This window comes from Lipotes vexillifer, unplaced genomic scaffold (genome assembly GCF_000442215.2).
Source record: "Lipotes vexillifer unplaced genomic scaffold, Lipotes_vexillifer_v1.1 scaffold149, whole genome shotgun sequence".
NCBI lineage: Eukaryota > Metazoa > Chordata > Mammalia > Artiodactyla > Lipotidae > Lipotes > Lipotes vexillifer.
Genome location: NW_006779962.1, coordinates 3,915,056 through 3,940,373, shown reverse-complemented (window position 1 = coordinate 3,940,373; position 25,318 = coordinate 3,915,056). Strand labels below are relative to the sequence as shown.

Below are 25,318 nucleotides of genomic sequence, written 5' to 3'. Positions count from 1 at the left end.
AAGTGGAGACCTTGGGAACCCGGAGGGTGTGAGGATTCCCGATTCTCTCGGCCCATCTCTGGTCCTGGTCTCTGTCTCCGCCTCTTTTCCTCTGCCCGCAACCAGAGGTCCAGCCTCACCGCTGCGCCTCGCGCGCCCCCGGGGCTTGGGCATCTCGGCCCCTCCCACAGCCCCAGCCTCAGTTTCCCCCGGGCGGGTCGCTCCGGGCTCCGGGTGGCCCACCCCGGTGCCTTGGGTGTGGCTGGGCTCCCTCCCCTGCAGGGGGCGTCAGTCGCGCGGCTCTGCCTTCTGAAAGGGCTCTGCGTTCTCTGGCCGGTGGGGCGGGGGCCTCGCCTGGCCGCGGTGCCCGGTTTCCGGCTGGCACTGGCCAGTGGGAGGGACCGCTCGTCAGGAAATGTCAGCCGTCCTGATGCCTGTTGCCTTTGGCCCCTGGGCCGGCCTCGGCCTCCAGGGAAGGAAAGTCTCTGTGAAATGCAGGAAGCTCCTCTCCCATCCCGCCAGGGCGCTTCCCGAGGAGGCCCCGTGACCTGGCCGCCTCAGTGCTCCTCTCTGCAAAGTGGGGCGTCTCCTCCCGAGAGCAGCGCGGTCTGGCTGCACATCCCGGGCCGGCCCTGGGCTTTGATCCCTCCCCGCCACACACAGGCTGGTGACAGAAGAGGGCAGGTTCTGGAGGCCCGCAGACCCCAGCCCGGAAGACAGGCACAACTCCACAACTGGGTGAACCTTCGGGTCAGCCTCCCCGAGTCCTAAGCCTCAGTTTCTCCATTCATCACGGCTGGCACAGGCTCAGGGCTCAGGAAACAGTAAGGGGATGTATACTGTTGAGAAGGGTGTTCGTTCACTCCCCGTGTCTGGGGAGTGACTCACCGGGTGCCACCATGCTGGGCGTTCAGAACAGGAGACAGGGTCCCTGCCCTCCTGTCTTAGGTTCTGGTGGGGGACGGAGACAGTAGGGGCAGAAACAGCCACAAAGGGCGTGGGAACTGGGCAGGAACTGGAGGAGTCTCCGTTCTACACTCCCTGCCCCCGCCCATCCCCGTCTCAGAGCCAGGGCAGGGGGTCCTGTCCCGGTGGAGCCACCTGTGCGTTATGCTGAGAAGTAATTCTGGCTCTGCTGAGTGCTCTTGAATGAGTGGTGAATGCTTCCGGCTGAGCGCCTAGATCCCAGGCCAGGCACAGGATGGGGTGCAGGAAGGCCCCCACTCAGCACAGTCTGAGCCCCCCTGAGTACCCACAGGTGCCCCCGTCAGCTGCCTGCCTCCCCTGGGCATGTGTGGTCAGTTGGCTCTGATGATAACCGTTTCCCTGGCCCAGGGTCCCAGGAGCCTGACTTGCGGGGGGGCCAGGCCCAGACTCACCTGCTGGGCAAGCACTTTCCCATGCCCCATCTCGTCCTCGTCCTGTGGGTCCTGGGAAGCAAGCCAAGACAGCCAGATGCCTTCATCCAAAATCTGAGCGCACAGCCTCTGAAGCGAGCGCCTTGCCTGAGGGCATCCATGCCGAGAGAGATAACCTCTGGAATTCAAGGTCTAAGGCTCTGATTTCTGCTGAAACACTTTGGGCAAAGTTGATCTACCAGGCCTTCGTTCCTTCCTGTGGGGCAGACGCCCTCCCCAGACTTGGGATAGGCCAGGCACCCACAGGCATTTCAATATAGTAAACAAATGAATGAACTCATGCTTTCTTCCATAACCAAATGCTCTGGAAAGGGTTTAAGTGCCTGCCACTGGGGCCTGGTGAGGTCCACTTAGTCTTCCTACCTCCTACCTCAGGACATTCTCGTCGAAACTGGAGACCCAATCTTCCTAAGCCAAGGCACTCCCAAAGGACACCCCGCACCGTGGACAGAGGAAGCTCACTGGAGTGCTGGTGTCCCGAAGAGAGCCTGGCATTCCTTGCTTGAATCTCAGGCCCCAGGAACTTGCAGCTGAGAGCCAGCTCAGTATGTAGCCTAGAGCACCCCTACTACCCTCAGCTTTCTCATCAGACACAGAAATTCTTCCTCTGTGTCTCACCAAGTATGCAGATGAAATGAGCTGAGTGTGTCAGGCAAATAAATGTTCAGGCTGAATCCTGACACTTTGACCTCCTGGTCAAAGTGTGGAATTGCCCCCTAGCTCTATCAGACACGAATGAGGGCAGCAAAAGGATGAGTTGCAGTCCTAAAATGAGCAAACCCCTAAGTCAGGGAGAATTCTATGGCCTTGGTGGAGCTAGGCTTTTTAGAAACTATAATGAACTCAGCTCCACTGAGTTAGAATGGGAGGGGAGGGGTTCCAAGGGAACATTCGTGTTGCTGCAGCACAGAGAGATAGAATACTGACTGGTGATGGTTCGTTGAGGATTTTGTCTTCTGGCAGACAAGTAACGGGAGGGGGAGACAGTCTGTGGTCTCCTAGAGACCAGAGAGTGTAGGGCAGAGAGCAGTAAAGAGCAGGTGGTCTGCAGTCAGCCTGGGTTTCTATCCCAGCACTGCCATCCGCTAGCTTGAGACCTGGGCAAGTTACTAACTTTTCTGAGCCTCGGGTTCATCGTCTGTAAATAGGTGGTAATAATAGCCCCCGCCTTGAAATGATGCACGTGTGGCATTACACCTAGTAACTGCTCTTGTCATCCTTCTAGCTTTGACGTTTTAGAGCTGCGTGAATTTTCTTGGCGCTGAGCAACTGCCCCGGCTGGCCTGGCACATTGACTGGGAGCTGGCGGGATGTCTCTGGCGGGGGCACTGGAGAATGCCCGCTGCCTTGCCAACTAAGGCCAGGCTGGCAGGCATCTTGGCATGAGGCTCTCTTCTTCGCTTCCCAGGTGTCCCTCCTCTGGAGCAGGATGTCTGGGCTGTGGCCCGGGAGCTGGGGGCATGAATGTTCTTGGCAGTGGTCATGTGCCTGGGAGCTGGGGCACCTGCCCTGCACCCTTCATGGAGGGTGGGGTGGCGGCAAGGCTGGGGCTGGGGGAAGCCGAGACTCAGGAGCCCCAGAGCGCCAGGAGTCCAGCCCCCCTGGGCTGGGGGAGGCCGAGTCCTCAGGCAGGAAGCCCGGTGTCCTGGGGTTTCAGAACCAGAAGGGCTTTCAGGCTTTCAGGTTGTTGTGCAGGCGGTGATATTGATGCCTAGAGAGTGAGGGGCTTGCCCAAGGTCAGCCAGGACCTAGTGATAAGGAGAGTTTGGTGGGCACAGGTGTGGTACCCAGCTCTGGGCTCCTCCTGGAATCTCACGGAATCCACGGTCGCCCTGTGGAGGGGTGGGCTGTTCTTGCTTCCATTTTGTAGGTGAGCAGCTTAAGCTGCTTGAACCCAGGTCTGGAGGACCCAGCCGCTGTGCTCTGCCCCTAGTCTCTTCCACTCTCCCTCCCCCAAATTGAGGCCTCAGCTTCCTTTAGTTTCTGCCCCACGTAGGCTGCCGGGACCTCACTGGCAGGGACCTCACTGGCTGAGGGAGGCGGGAGCTTCGCCAGGAAGGGCGGAGCAATGTCAGTGTCAGATTATATCATTGTCTCAGCCCACCTGCCCAGCTAATCTCTGGACGTGCACACGCAGACTCAAACGCCACACACACACACACACACACACACACACACGTGTGTGTGTGTGTGTGTGTATGTGCAGACACAGGTGCATGCATGCAGTCTCAGGTACATTCTCCCCAAGAAATGCAGGCACACATATGCACGCGCACGTACACACACACACACACCTGCACTCAGGCACACACTCCTGGGTGCACCCATTCCATCACGTGTCTCAGACCCAGAGGCTGAGGCCCTCTGTAGCTGTGCACGCACGTGGCCTGGCAGGCAGGAGGGGCTCACAAGTTTCCGGATGAGAATGTGCATGGAATTCCAGACTTGGAGGGGATTGTAACCCTCTCCTTTTTTTTTTTTTTTTTTTTTTGCGGTACACGGGCCTCTCACTGTCGTGGCCTCTCCCGTTGTGGAGCACAGGCTCCGGACGCGCAGGCTCAGCGGCCATGGCTCACGGGCCCAGCCGCTCCGCGGCACGTGGGATCTTCCCGGACTGGGGCACGAACCCGTGTCCCCTGCATCGGCAGGCGGACTCTCAACCACCGCACCACCAGGGAAACCCTAACCCTCTCTTTTATAGGTGAGGAACTGACCTCCAGGCCGCAGAATCAGCAGCCTTTCTCTGAGTGCCTGCCATGTGCCGGGTGCTGAGAGATGGTCCCTGTCCGCACAGAGCTCACAGTGGGCAGCGGGGGCAGTTAGAATACATTGTGACTGTGCTGTGATGGGCCACACATCAGGCACAGGGGCATCACTGAGGCAGAACAGGACAGGCCCAGGAGGTCTGTTACCATGGAGCTGCCCTTCCCCCACTCGGGTGCCCATCCTCTGGCTCCAGGGCCTTTGGGAGGTGGCACAGCAGGGGTGACTCTTGGACCCACATCATCTCTCCCTGTCACTCCAGGGTGACTGAGCCACCTGTGGCTTCCCAGACCACACCTTGTCCCAGGAATCCCCTTCCTTGCACCTCCCAGAGAGAGGAAGCCTTGTACTTGTGAGTCTAGCTGATCTGGGTGTGAATCCTGGCTCTACCACTCACCAGCCAAGCAAGGCCTTGAGCAAGTTCCTTAACCTGAGGCTCAGTTTCCCTGTCTCTAAACTGGGGATAACACAAATGGAGGACTCAGCTTATAATGGATACCTTCATTATCTTGATTGTGGTGATGATTTCCTGGCTGTAGATACGTGCCCAAACTTACTAAACTGTACGCTTTAGATATATGCAGTTGATTGCATGTCAATTATATCTCAATAGAGCTTCACAAATATGCAACATTACACCCCCCCACCCGACCACACCACCAGCCCCTTCGCACATGAACACAGGGCTGGGAGCACGCACACTGCAGCAGGGCGCTGGACGGGGCTCTGGGGCTCCTGAGTCTCCCCACTCAGCGAGGCTGCCCAAAGGGGAGTCCAGGGGCTGGGTAGGCTGGGTTCATGGCCTCTGGTGTCACCCAGCTGCGTGCATTTGCAGGGTGGTTTGCTGAGCCATCAAGACAGATTCTGGAAGCCCGCAACCCACACCTTCAGCCCCAGGCACTTCCTACCATGAGTCCTTCCTGCCTCCCTCCCACCTCCTCCCCTCCATCCTGGATGGCCTGTTGCCTGGCTGCGGTTGCCATGTGCATGTCTGCTGGCCCCAGCTGGCCTGGGACAGCCTGGCAGGTGGCTGAATGCCCACTGAAGGGGGGAATTGTGGACATCCATCCATCAGAACTGCCCCCAACCTCACTGTTCCATGATGTGTTTCCCCTTCCAAGTCCAAAGGGCAGTAAAGACATGTGAGCCCTGGGACTGGCTGGAAGGTGGCCTGGTGAGATGCCGGGGACAGCACATAGGATGTGTTCTTGTCCCTCGGCTGGGCTGGGTTCTACTGCAAAGGGCTGGGTGACCACTTTGCAGCTAAACCTCCAGGCACACGAGAAGCCTTCAGTATACAGGAGCCTCTGCATCCTTGGGGAGAGGCCCTTCTGGATGAGGCCACATGGATCTGTGCAGTGATGTCCACAGCCTTTCCCAATAGATTCTATTAAGGACCCTGACTTTGGTCAGTCTCCAGTGCAAATGCTCCCACCAGACACAAGCACACACCCAGGAAATGCAGGATGCTGGGGCCATGTCCATGGAGGCTGGAGACAGATGATGGACTGGATCCAAATCTGGCCCTGCCACCCGCTGACCACAGGACCTCAAGCAAGGGACCTCGCCTCTCTGACCCTCGGTCCTCTTCAGCAAAGTGGGCACATAACAGCATCTACTCTCAGGGCCATGAGGAGAGTGGGGGGAAGGCAGAGCCTGATGCAGCCCTAGGGCTCAGGGAGAGCCTTCTGGGTAGAAGGAACAGTGGCTGCAAAGACAAGGAGTGAGGAGGCCCTGGTGCCTTCCGGAAGCTTCAGTGTAGCTGAAGAGAGGGAGGGATAGCGTGGGACACATCTGTCCTGCTGCAGGACAGATCTACCATCTGTACGTCCTGGTTACCTTCCTCCTCTGGGCCTCAGTTTCCCGCTCTGCACATGGGGAAGTTGGTCTCTGAGCTCCTCCCAACTAATCATTTTGAAGCTGAGTTCATTGAGGTGTTTGGGGTCTCTTGTGTTTCCCCTCTCAGAGGTACTTGCTTTTAAAAAGAGCCTAAAGTCCCATTGTGTGAAGGTTCACTGGGGCCCAGGTGGGAGAGGTCCAGGGGGGCATCCTATTCCCTGTAGAGCTGGGAGGCAGCCCTGCATGCTGGGAAGAACCCAGGTTCTGGAGCCAGACACAGACACGTGCTCTGTGACCTCGAGCTGGCCACTGACCTCTCTGAGCCCCAGTCTCTGCTGCCCCGACATGCATGACAGCTCCTACCTCACGCGGTCATAGTCAGGGTGCAGGGTGATCTATACGAGTCCCCCAGGGCCATGCCTCACTCACACTGGCCCAGCCTAGCAAGGAGCAGTTCTGACTGGAGATGTGTGGGCTGCCCGAGCCTCAGGGCCACGGCCTCTCCCAAGTCTTCTGACGTTGTGCACCCCTTTGCGTCTTGACCCTGTCGTCTTCTCTAGCTGGTGGGGAACTGGCTCCAAGACATGCCTCCACCTGCCAGGCCCCAGCGTGGTGTGTGTGGGTCCCCTGAGAGGGTGTCGGGGGTGGAAGGCGTGAGGCTGCAGGAAGGAACAGCTCCTCAGCTGGTCCTGGTGTCAGACGAACATCCTGTTTCACACCTCACGGTGGCGGCCTGTCCAGGGGATAAGACTGCCCAAGGCCGAGGTCGGGGCTGGGGGACAGGCCAGAAGGGAGCTGTCGGGAGGGGCTGGCAGACGAGAAGGGGGCAGGGCTGGCTCTGGGTCACTCACATTCTTCCTCGTGTCCTCCCTCCAGACGAGATGTCCGGCAAAGGCTCCGTGGTTCTGGCCTACAGCGGGGGCCTGGACACCTCCTGCATCCTCGTGTGGCTGAAGGAGCAGGGCTATGACGTCATTGCCTACCTGGTGAGGGGGCGCCTGGCATGTGTGTCTTTCTACTGTCGGCCCTGCTGTCCATCCAGCCTGCCCACCTGCCCATTGTCACTCATCCAAACCCAGCTCCCCCTCTCTAAGCCTGTCTTGAACTGTAGGAAAATGCTTCTCATTTACTGCCTCTTTCTCTTCATCTGTCGAGTGAACACCTTGGAAGTCCCCCAGGTCTGAGATGCCCCCCAGATCACGGAGGAGGCCGAGTCTCCATGCGAGTAACTGGACAGGGGGCACAGGAGTGAGCGTGGCAGAGCTGCCGGGCCAGCCTCCCTGGAGAGGGACCAAGGGCTTGGATCTGCTGGAGGCCACGAGAAGGCATACCATCTTCCCCTTTCCCAAAGCCCTCAATTATTCAGCAAAGAGTGTAGGATCCTACACTGGCTAAACTAGACGAGCCCTTGGAGATCATCTAATTCTGGGATCGCAAATAGGTCACGGGCCATAGGTTATGTATGATGCCATCCCCCATCCAGGGTCCATAGCAGACATCCCTAATTAAACCAGCTCAACTTCTGATAAACCTGGACATAACCTCTGAATCTTTCTCCATATGACTGTGCAAATTCTAGAAACCCAGCTTAAGCCAAACAAAACCCAAAATAAGCAAAAAAGAAAACCAAAATAATACAGTTCTTCATATAACTGAGAAGGCCATGGGTATAATGGCTTCAGGCAAGGCTGGATCCAGGTGCTTATCCAGATCTGCCTCCATCTCTGCTTGGCTTCATTTTTGGCTTCTCCACGGGGCAGGCAAGGCCCACATCATCAGACCCAAGTTTTCCCAGAGAAAGGAGAGCTTCCTGCAGAGGCTCTGACAGAAGGGCCAGGGGGGACTCTCACTGGCTGGCCTGAGTCCCTGCCCACCATGCATTTGTCAGTATGGCTGTGTCTCGGAGGGCTCGTCCCTACAGTGAGCAGGTGATGTGATGTGCTCTCACCCATCCCTGTGGAAAGAGGTCCCAGCAGAGAAGGTTCTCTTTGCAGAGGAAGTGAAGGTGGCACTCTGGACAGGAAAAGTTCAGCTGTTGTCAAGAACCGTTTGTTTGCAGTTGAAGTCAATCTACCATCCGTAACAGTGCTGACCCCGTGTCCCTCAGGTCGGGGAGGGGAAGTGCCTGGCTCACAGTTGCCTGCTGAGAGAGAGCCAGGGCTTTGAGTGGATGCAGAGAGCCTGGGGTGTGTGCATCCTGTCCTCAGCAGCAGCGGTGGGCCGTCCAGATCCCGGGCTCCCCCAAGGCAGATTTAAAAGCTGAGTGACCTCAGAAAAGCACCTGCAGCTGGACTCTGGGAAGATTCCAGAGTCTGTTGAGCAGAAGCCAGGGCCAACGTCTAGGCAGGAGGCCAGAGTGCAGCCAGCAAAAAAAAAATGCCCATGTCTAGATGGGGCTGTTGGAACCGGAGGCTGGGCTCCAGCAGGGGGACAGCTGGGTATCCATAGCCCAGGCCTCAGCCTCGAGCCGGCTCAGGCACCCTGGGACAGTCAAGTTGCTGCACTTGGCTGGGGAAGTGAGCTGAGAGTCGGGCAGCTGCTGACTATCCAACCTTTGTACTGACTTTGGGGGGATTGGGGGAAGAGTTAGACGGGTTCAAGGGAAACCTTAGACCTTCAAGGCAGTGACAGCAAATGTTGCAACCTAGCAGCCTGGGTGCACAGGGCCAGGCTCGGCCCGTCCTTCAACCAAGTATTAGCTCTGGAGAGTGTTACAGCTTCTCCAGACCCTGGTTAGCGCCCTTTCTCCTTCCTACTTTGACCTCAGCGATCCAGTCGAAACCACCGCCTTCTGAGGGCTGTTGTGTGTGAAACGCACTTGCCCACGGCTCACCCCAGGGTAGGGGAGGGGCGGGGGGGGGACATCCTTCTCAGCTGTTCTTTCTGCCCCTGGGTTAATGGGTCCTCTCTGCTTCTGCTCATCAGGCCAACGTGGGCCAGAAGGAAGACTTTGAGGAAGCCAGGAAGAAGGCACTGAAGCTTGGGGCTAGAAAGGTACCAAGCGGGAGGCAGGGTTTGGCGCTGGAAATGGGATTTGACCTGGTGGAGGCAGCTGTGGGGGGTCCTGTCCCAAAGCTCCTTGTCTCCCCCACGCCTTCCAACTGGTCCTCTTGCTTCCAGGAGTATAAGGTCAATTCCTTCTGCTTTTGGTGTGCAAAGGGCATCATCTTCTGGTCCCCCCAGCCACTCTTCCACCCAGTCACCTCCCCAGCCCACCTCCCCATCCATCTGTCTTTTCCTCACCCATCCATCCACCTGCCCATCCCTCTTTTATCTTGCTGTCCATTCACACATCCACTCACTCATCCAGCCCTCATCCATCTACCTGTCCATCCCTCCTAGCTCTCTGTCCATCCACCCATCCTTCCATCCATTCAACAGAATCAGTGCATTGATTGAGCATCTAATCATGTGGTGAGCAGGCCCATAAGGTGAACGTGGCCAGCGTGGTCCCTGCTCACATAGGCTAACAGTACAAAAGAAACACAATATCTGCAAAGCACAATAAAACGCAATAAAACTCACATCAGAAGTATTAGGAAGCTGTCAAGTTCACGGTGTCAGATACAAGTTTTCCATAATTCTAACTTTTACTGGAAAGCTTGGCAACAAATTCTCAGTTTTCCTTGAAGTGATAGGGTCACTACATTCTTATGAAAATGTTGGCCAAAAACCCAAGTCTGCATTGACCCTGTTTTGTCTGTCGGTCCTTTGTTCAAGAACGATGTTCTATGAGAAAAGGGGCTAGTTGAGCTAATAACTCACTTGTGAATGCAGCAGATATGCTTCGTGTATATTTCACATTTTGTACTCGAGTCGAGCTATAACAAAATTAATCATTTTTTACTGCATTTTCAAGACCACTCTTAAGAGATATCTGCACTGTGAGAGCAAGGCGTGAGGAACACCATGTCTGAGGAGTGTGGTGCCTCTGCCCTGATTTGTGCTAAGGTGCCAGCCCCTTCCCCCATCATCACTTTTGCATATTCAATGTGAATGTCAACAGAGTGAAAAAGGCAAATATCAACTGAGTATCATAAAAAATGTTTTCAGTCTCCCTGAAAGGGTCTGGGGAACTCTAGGGGGTTTACATTTTGAGAATAATTCCTCTAGATTAGGGTTTCTCAACCTCGACACTATTGACATGTGGCTGGCTGTCCTGTGCATTGTAGGATGTTTAGCAGCATCACTGGCCTTTACCCACTAGAGGCCAGAATGACCCCCACAACCCATCAGTTATGACAACCAAAAATATCTCCAGATATTGCCAGCTGCCACCTGTGGGACAAAATAATCCCTGGCTTTTGTGGATTACATCTAGATTTAGGTCTTAGATTTAGCTCTTGTTTCATCTCAGGCCCAGAATGCTATGTTGGGAGGGATTTAAGGACCACATCCAGTTTTGCCTGGATGGTATATCAGGATTGATTAGTAATGTCTGCCATGAGTGCAGGAGGGAGAGTAACTGCAGTGTATGCTGGATTGATTTATGATGTCTACTACAGATGCAGAAGGAAAAGTGGAGGTACAGCTTGCCCTGGGATCCATTAACAGCGTCTGCCTTAGATGCAGGCCACTTGAGGCCCCTGGGACTCTGCTTTCTGACTGCATCCCGTCCCTGCCGAGGCTCCCTCTCATGGGCTCCTCTCTCCATAGGTGTTCATCGAGGACGTCAGCAAAGAGTTTGTGGAGGAGTTCATCTGGCCCGCCATCCAGTCCAGTGCGCTGTACGAGGACCGCTACCTCCTGGGTACCTCTCTCGCCAGGCCCTGCATTGCCCGCAAACAGGTGGAGATCGCCCAGCAGGAGGGAGCCAAGTATGTGTCACATGGCGCCACAGGAAAGGTGAGACCAGGATGGACAGCTGGGGACGGAGAAGGAGACAGGGGGCCTGCGAGGGGCACACAGGCAGCCAGGCAATGGGCGGTCCTCAAGCAGTTGTAGGTTCTCCCCCAGCACAGTCAGGTATGCAGAGGACAGACTGGCCCGTCCAGTCTGAATAAGAGGAATGTTTTCAGTAGCGAGTTAGGGACGGCTCTGCCCTGTACCCCGAGTGTGTGAGTCCCGTGTGCCTGTTCCACATGCGGTTTGAGCAGTGTCACCCCGTTTTGCAAACTTGCTGCTGAGGCTCAGGGACCAAGGTCTCTGTGGGAGTCTCCGTTTAATGCAGTGGGCAGGGTCAGAGACCACGAGGTAGCAAAGGGCTTGAATCCCAGCTGTGTGGCCTTGGGCGAGGCCCTTCCTGAGCCTCAGCTTCTCCACTTGCAAACTGGGGATGAGGCCTTGTCTTAGTTTCCCGGGGCAACGGCACCACAGACTGGGCGGCATAAACACCAGGAATGGATCCTCTCACGGTTCTGGAGGTTTCGGAAGTCCAAAATCAAGGTGTTGGCTGCCATGCTCCCCCTGAAGGTGCTAGGGAAGGGCCGCTTCCGGGCTCTCCCCTGGCTTCGGGTAGCTCAGGTGTCCTTGGCTTGTGGGTGCATCACTCCAGGCCTGCGTCTTCACGTGGCTGTCTCCTCGGGGTATCTTCACATTGCCTGCCCTCTGCACGTGTCTGGTTCTGTGTCCACATTTCTCCTTTTTATCAGGACACCAGTCATACTGGATTAGGGCCTGCCCTAATGACCTCATCTTAACTTGATTACTTCCGTAAAGGCTCTATCTCCAAATAAGGTCACATTCTGAAGGATTCGGTCGGGGGTGGGGGGCGGTTAGAGCTTCTACTTATCTTTTGTGGGAGACACAGTTCAACCGATAACACACCTGCTACTTCTGGCCCTTGTGTGCAGGAGTGCAGACTGAAGGACGACCCTGGGGATAGAAGGCAGGAAAGCCCTCAGCCCCCGTCCCGCAGGTGGCAGGGCTCAAGAAACAAGATTCCTAACGATGTAGGCAGTGTTACTCTGGAGTCGTGAGCTCGCAGTTAGTGGACATGCCGCCAACAGCTTGCTCCAGGCTGGGGGGCAGGGGGCCTACCTCTCAGCACGCGTGTCCTGACCTGACCCAGGCCCGCCCCCGGCAAGGCTGGTCGAGGCAGTCGGGAGTGGGGGAGCAGGCCCTGGCTCAGTGTGATGTAGGGACACTCACAGCTCAGACTATGACGGAGGAGGTGTGATTTGGGGGTGGCCTTGCAAACAGTCGTCCCACCAGGTGGTAGTGGTGTCTTTGGAAGCTCACTCATTTGCTTGGTGCTCGGTCAGCCAGCTTGTACTGGCGTCTGTACAGGGCTGAGTGCGTGCCGGACACCGGAACAGTGTTGAACTTCACGGGCCCTTTTTCCTGCCCTCAGGGGGTCTGTGTCCTAGCGAGGGAGAGGGTGGCGGTAGGGTCAGTGCCAGGGGAGCCGAGGGGAGCCGAGGGGGCAGCAGGCAGGGGCCGAGGGAAGGCTGTCGTGCAGAGCACGGCCCTGAGGGAGGAGGAATGGGTACAGGAAGAGAGTGCCAGGCGGAGGGAACAGCCTGAGCAAAAGCCTGGAGACGAGGGTCCTGAACACGTAGTGGGAGCTGTAGCCTTGAGAGAAGCAGCAGGGCCAGGGCTGGGCCGGGGCCATGCTGCGGGGTTTGGCTTCAAACCCCCCAGGTTGGACAGGGGTGGCCAGTGGCCCTCCCCCACCCCTATGGTATGTAGGGGATTGTTCTGGACTGAAACTATGGGCTCCTGTAAAAGAAGCGGACCGGCGAGCGTCGCCCTAGTTTTCACTAACACCCTAGTCGTGAGCACATTTTGAGCGGGGTGGTGGGAATCATAGGCGGAGCAGTGGGTGGACCGGGGCCGTTTGGGCAGAGGCCTGCATACCGCCTTCCACTCAGGCGGTAGGAGAGAGTTCAGAGGAACCCAGAGGTTCAGGACTTGGGACTTTGGGGCCAGTACAGCTAGGTTCAGATCCTGGCTCCCCTGCTTTCACACTGTGTGACTTCATCCCATGAGTCTCAGTTTCCTTATCTATAAAATGGGGATAAAATAGAACCCGCTCATGGGGCAGTTGAGAGCTGTGAGTAGGAAGTAGGATCATGCCAATAAAGAGCTCAGCATAGACCTGGCGCATCGTAAACACTCAATGAGAGAGAAGTGCCCCTGATCGCACAATCATCAGACCTGTACTGGGGCTTTGAGAACAAGCATCAGTGCAGAATGAACCTCTGAGACATCTCACCTGTCTGTGATGAAATCAGCCGGGCAGTGAGCTCCCTGTTCCATGAGGTATTCAAGCTGAGGCCAGGAAGTGAGGATTATGGAAGGGCTCCTGCCTGGAGAAGTTCCCCCCAGAAGTACCATCAGGACTGAGGAAGGGTGGTGGGTCTGCCCCTGGCCTGGGAGGCTCTTGGGGTCCAGGGAGACCCCCCACCCCCCGCACTAGACTAGCTCCCATGCAGCTGGGAATAGCTGCCAGCGGCTGTGTGCGCTGCTCCGTTTGGCCACAAGAGGGCACCAGAGGTTTGGGTTTGAGGCCTCCGGAGGCTGACCCTGAAGGGAAGCGGCTGGAGGAGGCCCGGGCCACCCAGGGTCCCGTTTCCCACTCTGGTTCTGCGGGGCTTCGCTTCTGAGAAGAACACCCTCCGCGGCAGTTCCGTAGCCTCTTGAAATTCGGGGACGTCCTTACAGTTCATGCTCAGTGTCTGCAAGAGGGACAGTCCGACTTGAAACAGCACTGGGGGGCCTCCAAGACCAGCAGCGGGAAGACCACAGGGGATGGTTGGGCCCGGTGCCCCCCACCCCGAAATTTCCCATCTCTTCTGAGGGTCGATGGGCAAGGCGTATTCCTGTGCCTCAGTTTCCCCTTATTTAATAGGACCTGGGGAAGCCCCCAACAGCCTCTGCAGACAGTTTCCTAGAAGAGGGGGGTGTGAGTGAGGAGAAACTGGAGGGCCTGGACTGGGGTCCAGAGGGATGCCAGGCTTGAGGCAGGGGGTGGTGGGGAGGGAGGGCCCAGCTACCTGCAGGGGCTGGTGGTCTGCTTGGCTCGGGGGGGAGGGGGCTGGGGGGGGGCGCATCAGTGACTTTACACGTCAGGAGATGGGTGTCCAGAGTGAGTGAGTGTGGCCTACAGGAGGCTGGCACCCAGAGGCAGATCTGGGTAGGACACTTGGCCAAACTTTCTGCAAGGGGTTCGCAGTGAAGAGAAAGAGCTGGGTGTAAGCAGACTGCAGGGGGGCTTCCCCAGATGGGGAGATTCTAGCAGGGACCGTCCTGAGCCCCCGGCCTCTCCCAGCTTCTGGCTCCCGAGTCGGGCGATGGAGAGACCCAGGGCCTCCGGGCCGTTGTTCCAGCCCCACCGATGTCGCCTTCATGCATTGGCTCACTGAACGCCCCACTGAATACCTACCCATCCCTGGCTGTCCTCCACACACTGGGACACCCATACAGGGGACTTGGGAGCCCTGACCCAGCAGGGGGTGACGGTGATGCTGAGACAGGAGGAAGGGCATCCCAGGCTGCAGGAATAGCTTGTGCAAAGGCCTGGAGGCCAGAGGCAGCTTCTCACCCAGGGCCCAGCCCAGGCGGCACCTGGTGCCGAGAGAGCGGGGGTCCACCCCTTCACACCCCTCGGGGACCCTGAACCCTCCCCACCAGAGAGCTGCACAGAAGCTGGGATGGCCCTTTGAGGGCCCCCTTCCTCCCCCCAGTTTTGGAAGACGGGCCTGGAAATAGGAGCCTGAGACTCGGGAAGGGGTGTGGCGGCAGGGGTTTTGTAAATGGCGCCATCTGTATGGTGAGGCCAGGAGCAGATGGGAGAGCCCCATGCAGTCCCCGAGGGCGCGGCACCCGCACTTACACATGTATATCAGCACGTGGACACGCACGGGCTGTGTGGGACCTGCTACACCTCCTCCCCGGCCCCCGGGGAAACCTGACAGGGCCACCCTGGGCCTGGGGCTCCTGGGGTCAGGGAGGGAAGGACTGGACAGGCCTCGGCTCTTGTCTGGGACAGAGTTTGAACCTGGGGAGCCTGTTTGGCTTCTGCGAGGGTCTCTGGCTCAGGAACAGATGGGTGTCCCCATGGCGATCCTGATGGGCAGACCCCAGCCCGGCATGCCCGTCCAAGGAGGCACAAGCTGCCATTGTGCTGGGGGAAACTTGAAGCCCTGGAGAAAAAAAAAATCACCAGGATGTGCAACACTAGACCATATGCTTTTTATTGTAGACACCATTGCTCCAGGAACTGTGCTGGTCACTGGCCCTCGGGCAAGTATCACAGCCTGTGCCTCAGTTTCCCCATCTGTGAGATGGGGATAATAATAGAACCCACCTCAGGGGCTGCCGTAAGGGTTCAATGAGTTATGCGTGGAGCTCAGACCCGTTACCTGACTGTGAGCTATTAGAATGGGAGTGGTGCCTGCTGGCTGTGTGTCCCTGGGCAAGTGACTCCACCTCTCTGAGCCTGAATTGCCTCATCTGTAAAACAGGGTTAAAAATCCCGCTGGTGCCAGGTGGCTCTCCCATGTGGCAGCCAGGGCATGGTAGGCGCTCACTGAAGGGATGGGATGGAGGGTGAGTGGGGTGGCTGGTCCCGCACAGCTTGTAGCCCCGGGAGATACCAAGAGAGGAGCGGCCTTGGCCCCTTAGCTCCTGGCTCTGAGCAGAGGGGCTGAAACCTGTATTTCCGCGTCGCCTGACAAGACTCTGGAAAATAACATGTTATTCCCGCCGCTGCCTCGCTGCGCCTGTGCAGTTTTCACAGTAGGCGAGAGGTCCCTCTGATATTTCCACAGCGCTTAAGCCTCCCTCCAGGCTGCCGAGCTGATGGGAAGCAGGCGGGCGGCTGGAGGGGGCGGGGGGGGGGCGCATCAGTGACTTTACACGTCAGGAGATGGGTGTCCAGAGTGAGTGAGTGTGGCCTACAGGAGGCTGGCACCCAGAGGCAGATCTGGGTAGGACACTTGGCCAAACTTTCTGCAAGGGGTTCGCAGTGAAGAGAAAGAGCTGGGTGTAAGCAGACTGCAGGGGGGCTTCCCCAGATGGGGAGATTCTAGCAGGGACCGTCCTGAGCCCCCGGCCTCTCCCAGCTTCTGGCTCCCGAGTCGGGCGATGGAGAGACCCAGGGCCTCCGGGCCGTTGTTCCAGCCCCACCGATGTCGCCTTCATGCATTGGCTCACTGAACGCCCCACTGAATACCTACCCATCCCTGGCTGTCCTCCACACACTGGGACACCCATACAGGGGACTTGGGAGCCCTGACCCAGCAGGGGGTGACGGTGATGCTGAGACAGGAGGAAGGGCATCCCAGGCTGCAGGAATAGCTTGTGCAAAGGCCTGGAGGCCAGAGGCAGCTTCTCACCCAGGGCCCAGCCCAGGCGGCACCTGGTGCCGAGAGAGCGGGGGTCCACCCCTTCACACCCCTCGGGGACCCTGAACCCTCCCCACCAGAGAGCTGCACAGAAGCTGGGATGGCCCTTTGAGGGCCCCCTTCCTCCCCCCAGTTTTGGAAGACGGGCCTGGAAATAGGAGCCTGAGACTCGGGAAGGGGTGTGGCGGCAGGGGTTTTGTAAATGGCGCCATCTGTATGGTGAGGCCAGGAGCAGATGGGAGAGCCCCATGCAGTCCCCGAGGGCGCGGCACCCGCACTTACACATGTATATCAGCACGTGGACACGCACGGGCTGTGTGGGACCTGCTACACCTCCTCCCCGGCCCCCGGGGAAACCTGACAGGGCCACCCTGGGCCTGGGGCTCCTGGGGTCAGGGAGGGAAGGACTGGACAGGCCTCGGCTCTTGTCTGGGACAGAGTTTGAACCTGGGGAGCCTGTTTGGCTTCTGCGAGGGTCTCTGGCTCAGGAACAGATGGGTGTCCCCATGGCGATCCTGATGGGCAGACCCCAGCCCGGCATGCCCGTCCAAGGAGGCACAAGCTGCCATTGTGCTGGGGGAAACTTGAAGCCCTGGAGAAAAAAAAAATCACCAGGATGTGCAACACTAGACCATATGCTTTTTATTGTAGACACCATTGCTCCAGGAACTGTGCTGGTCACTGGCCCTCGGGCAAGTATCACAGCCTGTGCCTCAGTTTCCCCATCTGTGAGATGGGGATAATAATAGAACCCACCTCAGGGGCTGCCGTAAGGGTTCAATGAGTTATGCGTGGAGCTCAGACCCGTTACCTGACTGTGAGCTATTAGAATGGGAGTGGTGCCTGCTGGCTGTGTGTCCCTGGGCAAGTGACTCCACCTCTCTGAGCCTGAATTGCCTCATCTGTAAAACAGGGTTAAAAATCCCGCTGGTGCCAGGTGGCTCTCCCATGTGGCAGCCAGGGCATGGTAGGCGCTCACTGAAGGGATGGGATGGAGGGTGAGTGGGGTGGCTGGTCCCGCACAGCTTGTAGCCCCGGGAGATACCAAGAGAGGAGCGGCCTTGGCCCCTTAGCTCCTGGCTCTGAGCAGAGGGGCTGAAACCTGTATTTCCGCGTCGCCTGACAAGACTCTGGAAAATAACATGTTATTCCCGCCGCTGCCTCGCTGCGCCTGTGCAGTTTTCACAGTAGGCGAGAGGTCCCTCTGATATTTCCACAGCGCTTAAGCCTCCCTCCAGGCTGCCGAGCTGATGGGAAGCAGGCGGGCGGCTGGCAGCCATTGTCTCTGAGGACAGGACGCGGGCACAGGGAGGCAGGGCCGCCTGCCCAAGGCTGGTGGGGGCCGTGGGGCCCCAGCGCCTGGGCTTGGGCCAGGCTCTGTGCCCTTGGACTTGTCCCTTCCACCTCTGGGCCTGTTTCCCTCTCTGTGCAGAGGAGCCTTCGGTGGTCACCTGGATCTACCCCTCCCCCAGCCAGCCACTGTGTAGACAGGGAAACTGAGGCTCCCAGAGGAGACAGGACTCCCGGTTTTCTGGACAAAAGCACTGTGGAACCATGGGAGTGGGGCAGGTGGGGCCAGGTAGGTGGGAGGCCCTTGGGAAGAGGCCGACGTGTGGGCAGCTCGGGGGCTGCCTGGAGTCTCGGCGGTGCCAGGCCTCCAGCCCTGCATGTGTGTGCACCCCCTGAAGTGCAGACACACGTGATGACCCGTGTGCACGCCCCCTCACACACCAGTGCGCACAGGGTCACGACCATCACAGCTCAGCACACAACGGGCACGTGGGCATCTTGCGGACACATAGACACACGTCCTGCACACTTGAGTGCCCGCACAGCTCAGCTCTGTACTCGGGGAGTCCTGGGTTCAAGTCCAGAGCAGAAAGCCCTCTCCAGGAAAGCCCAGTCTTCATCTTTCAAACAGGCTCGTAGGACCCACCTCAGAAGGTTGTGAGGTTGGAGGTGAGCACATGCGGAGAAGGGATCCACCCAGGGGGTCTGCCCTGAGTGGCCCTCGGGTGATTGTTGAAGGTCACGTGGCATTGCCCCCGCCCCTGGCCACGCCCCCCGCAACTGGTCCCTGTTCTGTGGCTCCTGACCGTCCCGTTCCACGTTTCAGGGGAACGACCAGATCCGGTTTGAGCTCACCTGCTACTCACTGGCCCCCCAGATTAAGGTAAGATGTTGCTCCTCCCACTAGAGGGTGGGCGCTGGGGGCTGAGGCCCCTGGGGGTGTGGGGCATGGGGTTCTGGGAGGTTCTCCAGACAGGGACCTTGTGGTGGGTGGTGCCCTTCTTTCCCATGGAGAGCTCCCTTCACTCACACCAACTGCAGGGGGACAACACTCTGTCCCTGACCATTTGTCCTTCCCGAGACACTGCCCAGGTGCCTGGGCAGGTCAGGCACTGGAGGGAAAGATGAGGCTGCCCGTCCGCCAGGGTCCTTGCAAAGCCGGGTCTGGCTTCCCGGGTGCAGATTGGAGCCATTCTGAGACACGGTTGGCCAATATCTGAGCTGATCACAGCCCTCTCAGCCCCAGTGGGGGCCACCCGGCTAAGGCCCTCCCCCTCCCGGCTGCCTGAGCCCTGACCCCCGGGGTCTCGGATTCTTTCCTGGGATGGGAGTCAGTAGGATCAGGCCCTTGGGCATCCAGTGCGCAAGGCCGAGCCATAGAAATACACTAAATGCCATAAACACAAGGCCCAAGGGTGACTGCAGTTTTTCTAGTGGCCACGTAAAAAAAAACAAAACAAGGTAAAAAGCAACAGGTGACATCATTTTACTATGGTTTATTGAACCCTATGTATCCAAAATGGTACCATTCAACATGTTATCGATGTAAAAAAATTATTGAGATGTTTTACATTCTTTTGGTACTAACCCTTTGAGACCCACTGTGTGCTCTACACTTAGCTGGGACCGGCCACGATTCGGGCCTTGGTGGTCACACGTGGCGCCTGGGTGCCATCTTGGACGGCACAGGCAGGCGCGGGTCCAGCTCCTTTGAGCCCACTTCGGGCGAAAGCGACAGAAAACGTGCCCCTCCCAAGCCCACAAGGGTCCCTAAGGGGTTTCATTTTTTTTCTTTTAAGTGGAACATCTTTCTCTGTCCCTTGAACCAGCCAGCAGCTGCTTGGGGGGTGAGAGTGGCCTGGAGGTGAGCGGTAATGAACTCTAATGATCTGTTTTGACCCCAAACACCAGGCGGCAGAGAAGCCCCCGGAAAGTAGCTGCCTGTTGATGCTGTAGGCGGGTGGGCGTGAGGTCCTTCCCCAACCCCCATTCTCTGTTCCCTCAGCAGCTTGGGGGGCCAGGGTGTCCGGTTTCTGGGTCTTTGTCTGCAGAGGCCAAGGCCAGGGGTGGGATGGGGCTGGGGACCGGGCCCCAGGCTGGTCTCCGGGAGCTAGGATGAGGCCAGAGGGAGCTCCATGCCCAGGCACTGCTCATTCCAGGCCTGGGGGACCCCACTCACGCCACTCTCATCAGCTTCCCAGCCCGGAGATCACACCGGCTTCTCCGTCTAGATGACACCTCCACCCCAATTAGGCTGCTGTCGGCAGAGGCAGGGGCCTGGCTGGCTCCATGGCTGAGTGGGAGCTTTTGTTGGGGGCTTGTCCCCGACCCCCCAGGCTGGTGGGATGAATTCGGTCCCTTCAGTCAGGCTCCAGCTCCCCTCCTTTCCCCAGCCAGAGCAGCCCTGGGGGAGGGGGAAGGGAGGGGAGAAAGAGGGGTGGGCCAGGGGACATTGCAGGTCGCATGGGCCTCACTGCCCCGCAGCAGGGCCAGGCGGTGCAGCTGCAGCAACGTGAACCCCTCCTTAGTCACCAGGGGTGTGGGCTCCTGGCCCTCTAGACAGGGGTGCCATCAGGAAACTTGAGGCCTATCTAGTTCAAACCCTCAAGTCTCAGTTGGAGAGACCGAAGCCCAGAGGGGCAGGAACCCGCCTGGGGACGCACGGCCATTCTGCCACAGAGCTCGGGCCTCTCCAAAGCCACCCTCTAGGACGGCAGGCCGTGTCATTCCCCTGCCCAACGGGGTCCCCCTGCCCACACCCCATGGGGTACGTAGAACCCCCACCCAGGTGCCCAGTGGAGCCTCAGGCCCTTACCAGAGCGGCCAGCTCTGCAGCTTAAAGCCAGGAGAGGCTGCCCGGGCCTGACTCCTTGCCCCATGTCCAGGTCATCGCTCCTTGGAGGATGCCCGAGTTCTACAACCGGTTCCAGGGCCGCAACGATCTGATGGAGTACGCGAAGGTATGGCCAGACCCCACCATCACCCCGGCCCTGGCCCAGTGCCCTCCAGGCACAGCCCTCCAAGGGGGTTGTCTGGGCCAGAGGCACGGGGCTGGGACTGATACCCACACCTGGAGACTGAACCTCTGCCCTGGCTGCTCCCCTCCGCCCCGTTACACCTGCTCCCTGGGCCGGCTCCGCTGAGGTGTGGTCACTGCCAGGGGCATCTCCCAAGGGAGCCCCCAGTCCGCCGAGCAGGAGGGCGACGGGCCCCCTCTGCTTCCTGTTCCAACTGCCACCTCTGCGATGTGTGTCACTCAGGGGATGGGCGGATGGGGGGTGGGGGCCCGGCTGTTCTGTGCCCCTCCGTTACCTAATTGTCCCCTGCTTTCCCAGGGGCAGGTAGGCGCTCCGAGGGGCAGAGGCAGACAAGGACTTTCGTCGCACCAGCCCTTTGGAAGGACAAGTTGCAGTAAAACATATTAGAAGTTTTGCATCAAGATCCTTAGCCAGGATCCCCAGGGTACCTTTCTTTTTAGCGACTCGATGGCAGCCCTTGACAAACAGCCTCAATCAGTCAGACAGGGGGAAGCAACCCCGTGCATACAGCAGAAAATTACTCGGGGTTTTAAACAGCAGTCACCAGGGCTGGCTGTGAGCTCTTGCTGCGGCCAAGGGGCCGCGTGGTAGGGGACGCGGCGGGGACGCAGCCCTGCCCCTACCGCCAGTCTCCCATTAAGACCTGGAGAGCTCGGAGGAAAGATCTCTTCTACCATCTGTTGTTTTATTATTAAAAGGGGAGTTTACAAGAGCAAGCCCATATGTTGCCAAACAAATTTTCAAATAGCAGAGCTATTAAGAGAACAAGGTTAGAGGCTTTTTTCCCCTCCTTGGTCTCCTTGATGATACAGAACACGAAGCACGTTTTATCTTTAAGAGCAATGAATTGAGACCCCCGCCCGTCTACATTCTTACGCCTGCAGTTGTGGTTCAAGAGAGGCCTGACCCATACGCTGCGCTGCCCTTCATTTCCGTGAAGCTCCCACAACAAAAGCGGCCCCTGGTTTTTCCAGAAAAGATGAATTTCAGCAGTGTTGCTGTCCCTCCTTCCCAGATTTTGGGGAGAAGGCCCTTGGCTCAGCTACTGTCTCAAATAACCTTTTAAACAGGAAAGTTTGTCCCGGAGAGATGAGTCTGTGTCTCTGGCCACCGACCCTCCCTTGGAGGCTGGGATCAGAATTGAGCTCTCGGCAATCTGACCACATTCCAGGACGGAGGCAGTGTCCCTGCACCCGGGGAGTGACCAGAATGACAGAGCAGCAAGCAGACTCTGTCCAAAATTCAGAGCCAGGCAGCTGCTTCAGCTGAGACGAAAATCAATGGGGCTTTGAAAAGCCCTGCTTTCAAGATTCCTAAGTCGCCAAGGCCACAAGGTGCTGTTAGGAGACTCATCGAAAACATGCATTAGCATCACTTTCCACCTCCCCGCAAATCCGTCGTCCAAGGGAAAAACACTCAGAATCATCCCATCCTTATCACTGTCACCATAATTCTTTTAGAGCCAGTGTGCAAGGTCGGGGGCTGGAAAGCAGGGCAGTCTCCTGTGTGCATGCTGAAGATGGTTTTGTTTTCTGTTCTCAGTTGCATCCAGAATTTCCAGTGTGTGTGTGTTGGCGGGGAGCTCAGGATGGAGAGGGGAGGGGAAACAAATCTCTTTGGTTGAGGGACTATGTTTGGCATTTGTATATATCTCTCTGCTGAGGAAGGGCTGCCCATCCCGTTCCTCCCTCCTCCGCCCCTTACCTCCCGTTCGCTCGGATGGAGCCCCAGTGGGAAAGAGGAAAGGCAAGAGTGTTTCCAAACCACCCCCCAGAAGAAAGGCTCCAGGGAACCCGCCTGCTCGTTTTCTCAGGCCCCAGCCCAGCGAGTCCTCTCTGAGGGGATTTCAGCCCATCTGGCACAGGGTCCTGGTCCCCACACCTGGCCACTCTACCTGGAGACGGCACAGGGCAAGCGTGTGGATTTGACTCTGGGCAGCTTCATGGGGCACAAGGAGCCCTCTGACATTGATTAGCCTCTAAGTGAGGTGTTCCGTTTTGCCCATGTGGTTTACATTGAAGAGTACGCAAATTTTAGAGTGGGTGTGGCTTGTTTCTTTTAAAAGGAGCCTCTGGGTAAAGCTTGACAAAAATCAAGAGGGGGTAACCTAATTTATTTTGAAATTTTAAGGTGTTGATGAAGGAAACAGTGGCTCCCTGGAGGAAGCCTCTAGAATCTTAGTCGTGGGCATGAGCTGAGCCTGGGCAGAGCCCCATTAAGAGAGATGGGGCGATGCTGGTGGAGGCTGTGGGACCCTGGGCTGGCCAGTTTGGGGGACCCACCCAGGGGGCGAGGTGCTGAAAGGGGGCCTGGGAGGCGGAGCGGACGATCTCGCTGACTTAAAGGGGGCCGGGCTGGACCACTCAGCTTTTGTGCCCGGTAAGCCCAGGAGGGGAAAGCAGGATGTAATACACGTGCTGGATCCAACCAGGTGTCAGCCAGGGCAGCTCAGGAAGCCAGCCACATCTTTAATCCAAAAGGCCTTCCAAGTGTCACCAACAGCCTTTCAGGCCCAGGGTCTCCGGAGGGATAACTTTTCTCCTTGGACCAAGGCATGGATCATCTGGGAAGCAAAACATAATCAGAACCAACAGGGAGGATGGGGGCTATTCCTTTTCAGGGCTGCAGAGTGATGTGTGTGGTGACTGCTGAGCAGTGGGGGTAAGTGGCCCCAGGAAGCGCCCGGCCATGCCCCGTAAACAAGTGTCCTGAACGAGCAGCTCTCATGGGCGCCTCTCGCTTCCTTGGGTGAATGTTAAGCACCCCAGTGGGTGCAGATGCCTTGGCTGAGATCCATATTGGAAGTTGGGTCCATTCCAGCTCCCGGCTCATAGGGCCACAGTGGGGGTCAGCCGGTGGTGCTGGGAGACCCTTGGCACACTCTTAAGTGCTTTGGGGGGCCCTTGAAGTGTAGACTCAGAATCTTCTGGAAGAAACCTCCAAGGCCAGCATCCACTCCACAGCATCTCAGACACAGGGTCTTACAGTTTCTGCCTGGGCATGTCTGGAAATGGGCCCTCACTCTCTCCCTGAGCAGCCTGAGGGAGGGGAAGGAAACCAGGGGTGCATCCAGGGCCTTGCCTGCATGGGAGCCAGAGGTTGGGGGTGTCTTTGACCTTGAAAGAAAACCAAGGCAGCTGGGCCTGACCCTTGCGTCTACTTCAAGTTGCCCCTTGCCTGCAGCGACATGGAATTCCCGTCCCAGTCACCCCCAAGAACCCGTGGAGCATGGACGAGAATCTGATGCACATCAGGTAAGACGTCGCCCACCTGTCCACTGCTCTGCTTAGCGTCAGTGGGCGCCTGTCTGCGTCGGGCCAGAATGTAGTGGTGACCCGCACGACACGTGGTCCCTGCCCTTACGGAGCCCGGGGGCCTCGAGGAGGACAGGCCACCTCGTTCCCAGCTCTTGCTGCAGCTCTGCTGAGTGCCAGCCGTAGATAAAGGGCACCTGGCCTCGGCTGGGGTGTCAGGGAGGGCTTCTCTGGGCAAGTGGCATTTGAGGTTAGAACCTTAAGGATGAGGAGGGACCGGCCGGGGCTCCGGGAAGGGCGTCGAAAGCAGAGGGAACAGCATCTGGGAACAACCCTCTGAGAAGGCCCCCTGGATCTGGCGCCCTGAAGACTGAGGGAAGTGTCCCAGGCCCTTGCTTGTAGCCTGCAGCTCCCACGGCCAACTGCGGTGGGCCCAGAATGTTCCAGGCGGGCTTGGCAGCAGTTGCTTTGGCAGAGATAAAAGGACAGACCGGACTTACGTTGGGGGTAGGGGTGTCAAGGCTGTGTCCCTCTGCCCCCTCCACTGACCCCCATCTTTCTTCTCCCCTACAGCTACGAGGCTGGAATCCTGGAGAACCCCAAGGTAATTCCCCATTTCCCTCCCAAGCCGGCTGTCTAGCGGTGGCTGCTCCGTGCCGACACTGTCTGGTGTGTTTGTAGCCTAATTTGAAATTTCACGGGGGGCCAGGCGTGGGGCTGGGGCCGAGTCCGGCCTGTGTTCCCCGACCCTCCCCACCGGGCGCCCCGCCGCCTAGCCACTGCACACTGCGTTTTAAGATCCACCCCCTTCTCTGGTGCTCTTTTTCTAATTGCTGTTGGGATGAATAGGAGAAGGAAATATTTCAGGGCAGCATAGAGCCAGAGTGTGATTGTGAGACAATACAGAAGCAATTAGGCAGATGAGACACTTGTGGGAGGGCCCAGCCTGTGCCCTTTCAGGCCGCTGCTGCCATCGGGGGAGGTGGCACAGATCAGAGCCTCAGGACCCATTCGTCTGGGCCTGTGCCCGCCTGCGTCAGGCCGCCCTGATGCCCCTGTCCCCAGCCTCCCAGGCTGGGCCTCGGCCGTGTTTGAAGTTTAGGATTTCTCTCCCTGGGGGGTTTTCCTTTGTATCTCCCCCCGCCCCAGCCCACCGTGGGAGATGGAGATCTACCCTGGGAAGAGAAAAGTCTCTTTGTCCCTGAGGGGCTGTGTCTCCATTGCCTGGCTCAGCCCCGCTACACCACCACCACCACCACCCCCCCCCCCATCATCACCACCATCATCACCATCATCACCACCATCATCACCATCATCATCACAACAATCATCACCACCATCATCACCATCATCATCACCATCATCATCACAACCATCATCACCACCATCATCATCACCATCATCACCACAACCATCACCACCACCATCCTCATCATCATCACATCACC

The 25,318-nt window shown here is 57.8% G+C and overlaps 1 protein-coding gene across 1 annotated transcript in view; it reads left to right on the top strand.

Moving 5' to 3' along the window:
- The first annotated feature begins 6,875 nt into the window (after positions 1 to 6,875).
- ASS1 (argininosuccinate synthase 1) overlaps positions 6,876 to 25,318 on the top strand; it is a 46,594-nt gene continuing 28,151 nt past the window's right edge. The window contains exons 1-7 of the mRNA XM_007453132.1: positions 6,876 to 6,985; positions 8,925 to 8,993; positions 10,656 to 10,844; positions 18,405 to 18,461; positions 20,464 to 20,538; positions 23,800 to 23,870; positions 24,444 to 24,474. Coding sequence (XP_007453194.1) covers positions 6,881 to 6,985; positions 8,925 to 8,993; positions 10,656 to 10,844; positions 18,405 to 18,461; positions 20,464 to 20,538; positions 23,800 to 23,870; positions 24,444 to 24,474 — 597 coding nt within the window. The 5' untranslated portion in view covers positions 6,876 to 6,880. The remainder of the gene's footprint in view (positions 6,986 to 8,924; positions 8,994 to 10,655; positions 10,845 to 18,404; positions 18,462 to 20,463; positions 20,539 to 23,799; positions 23,871 to 24,443; positions 24,475 to 25,318) is intronic.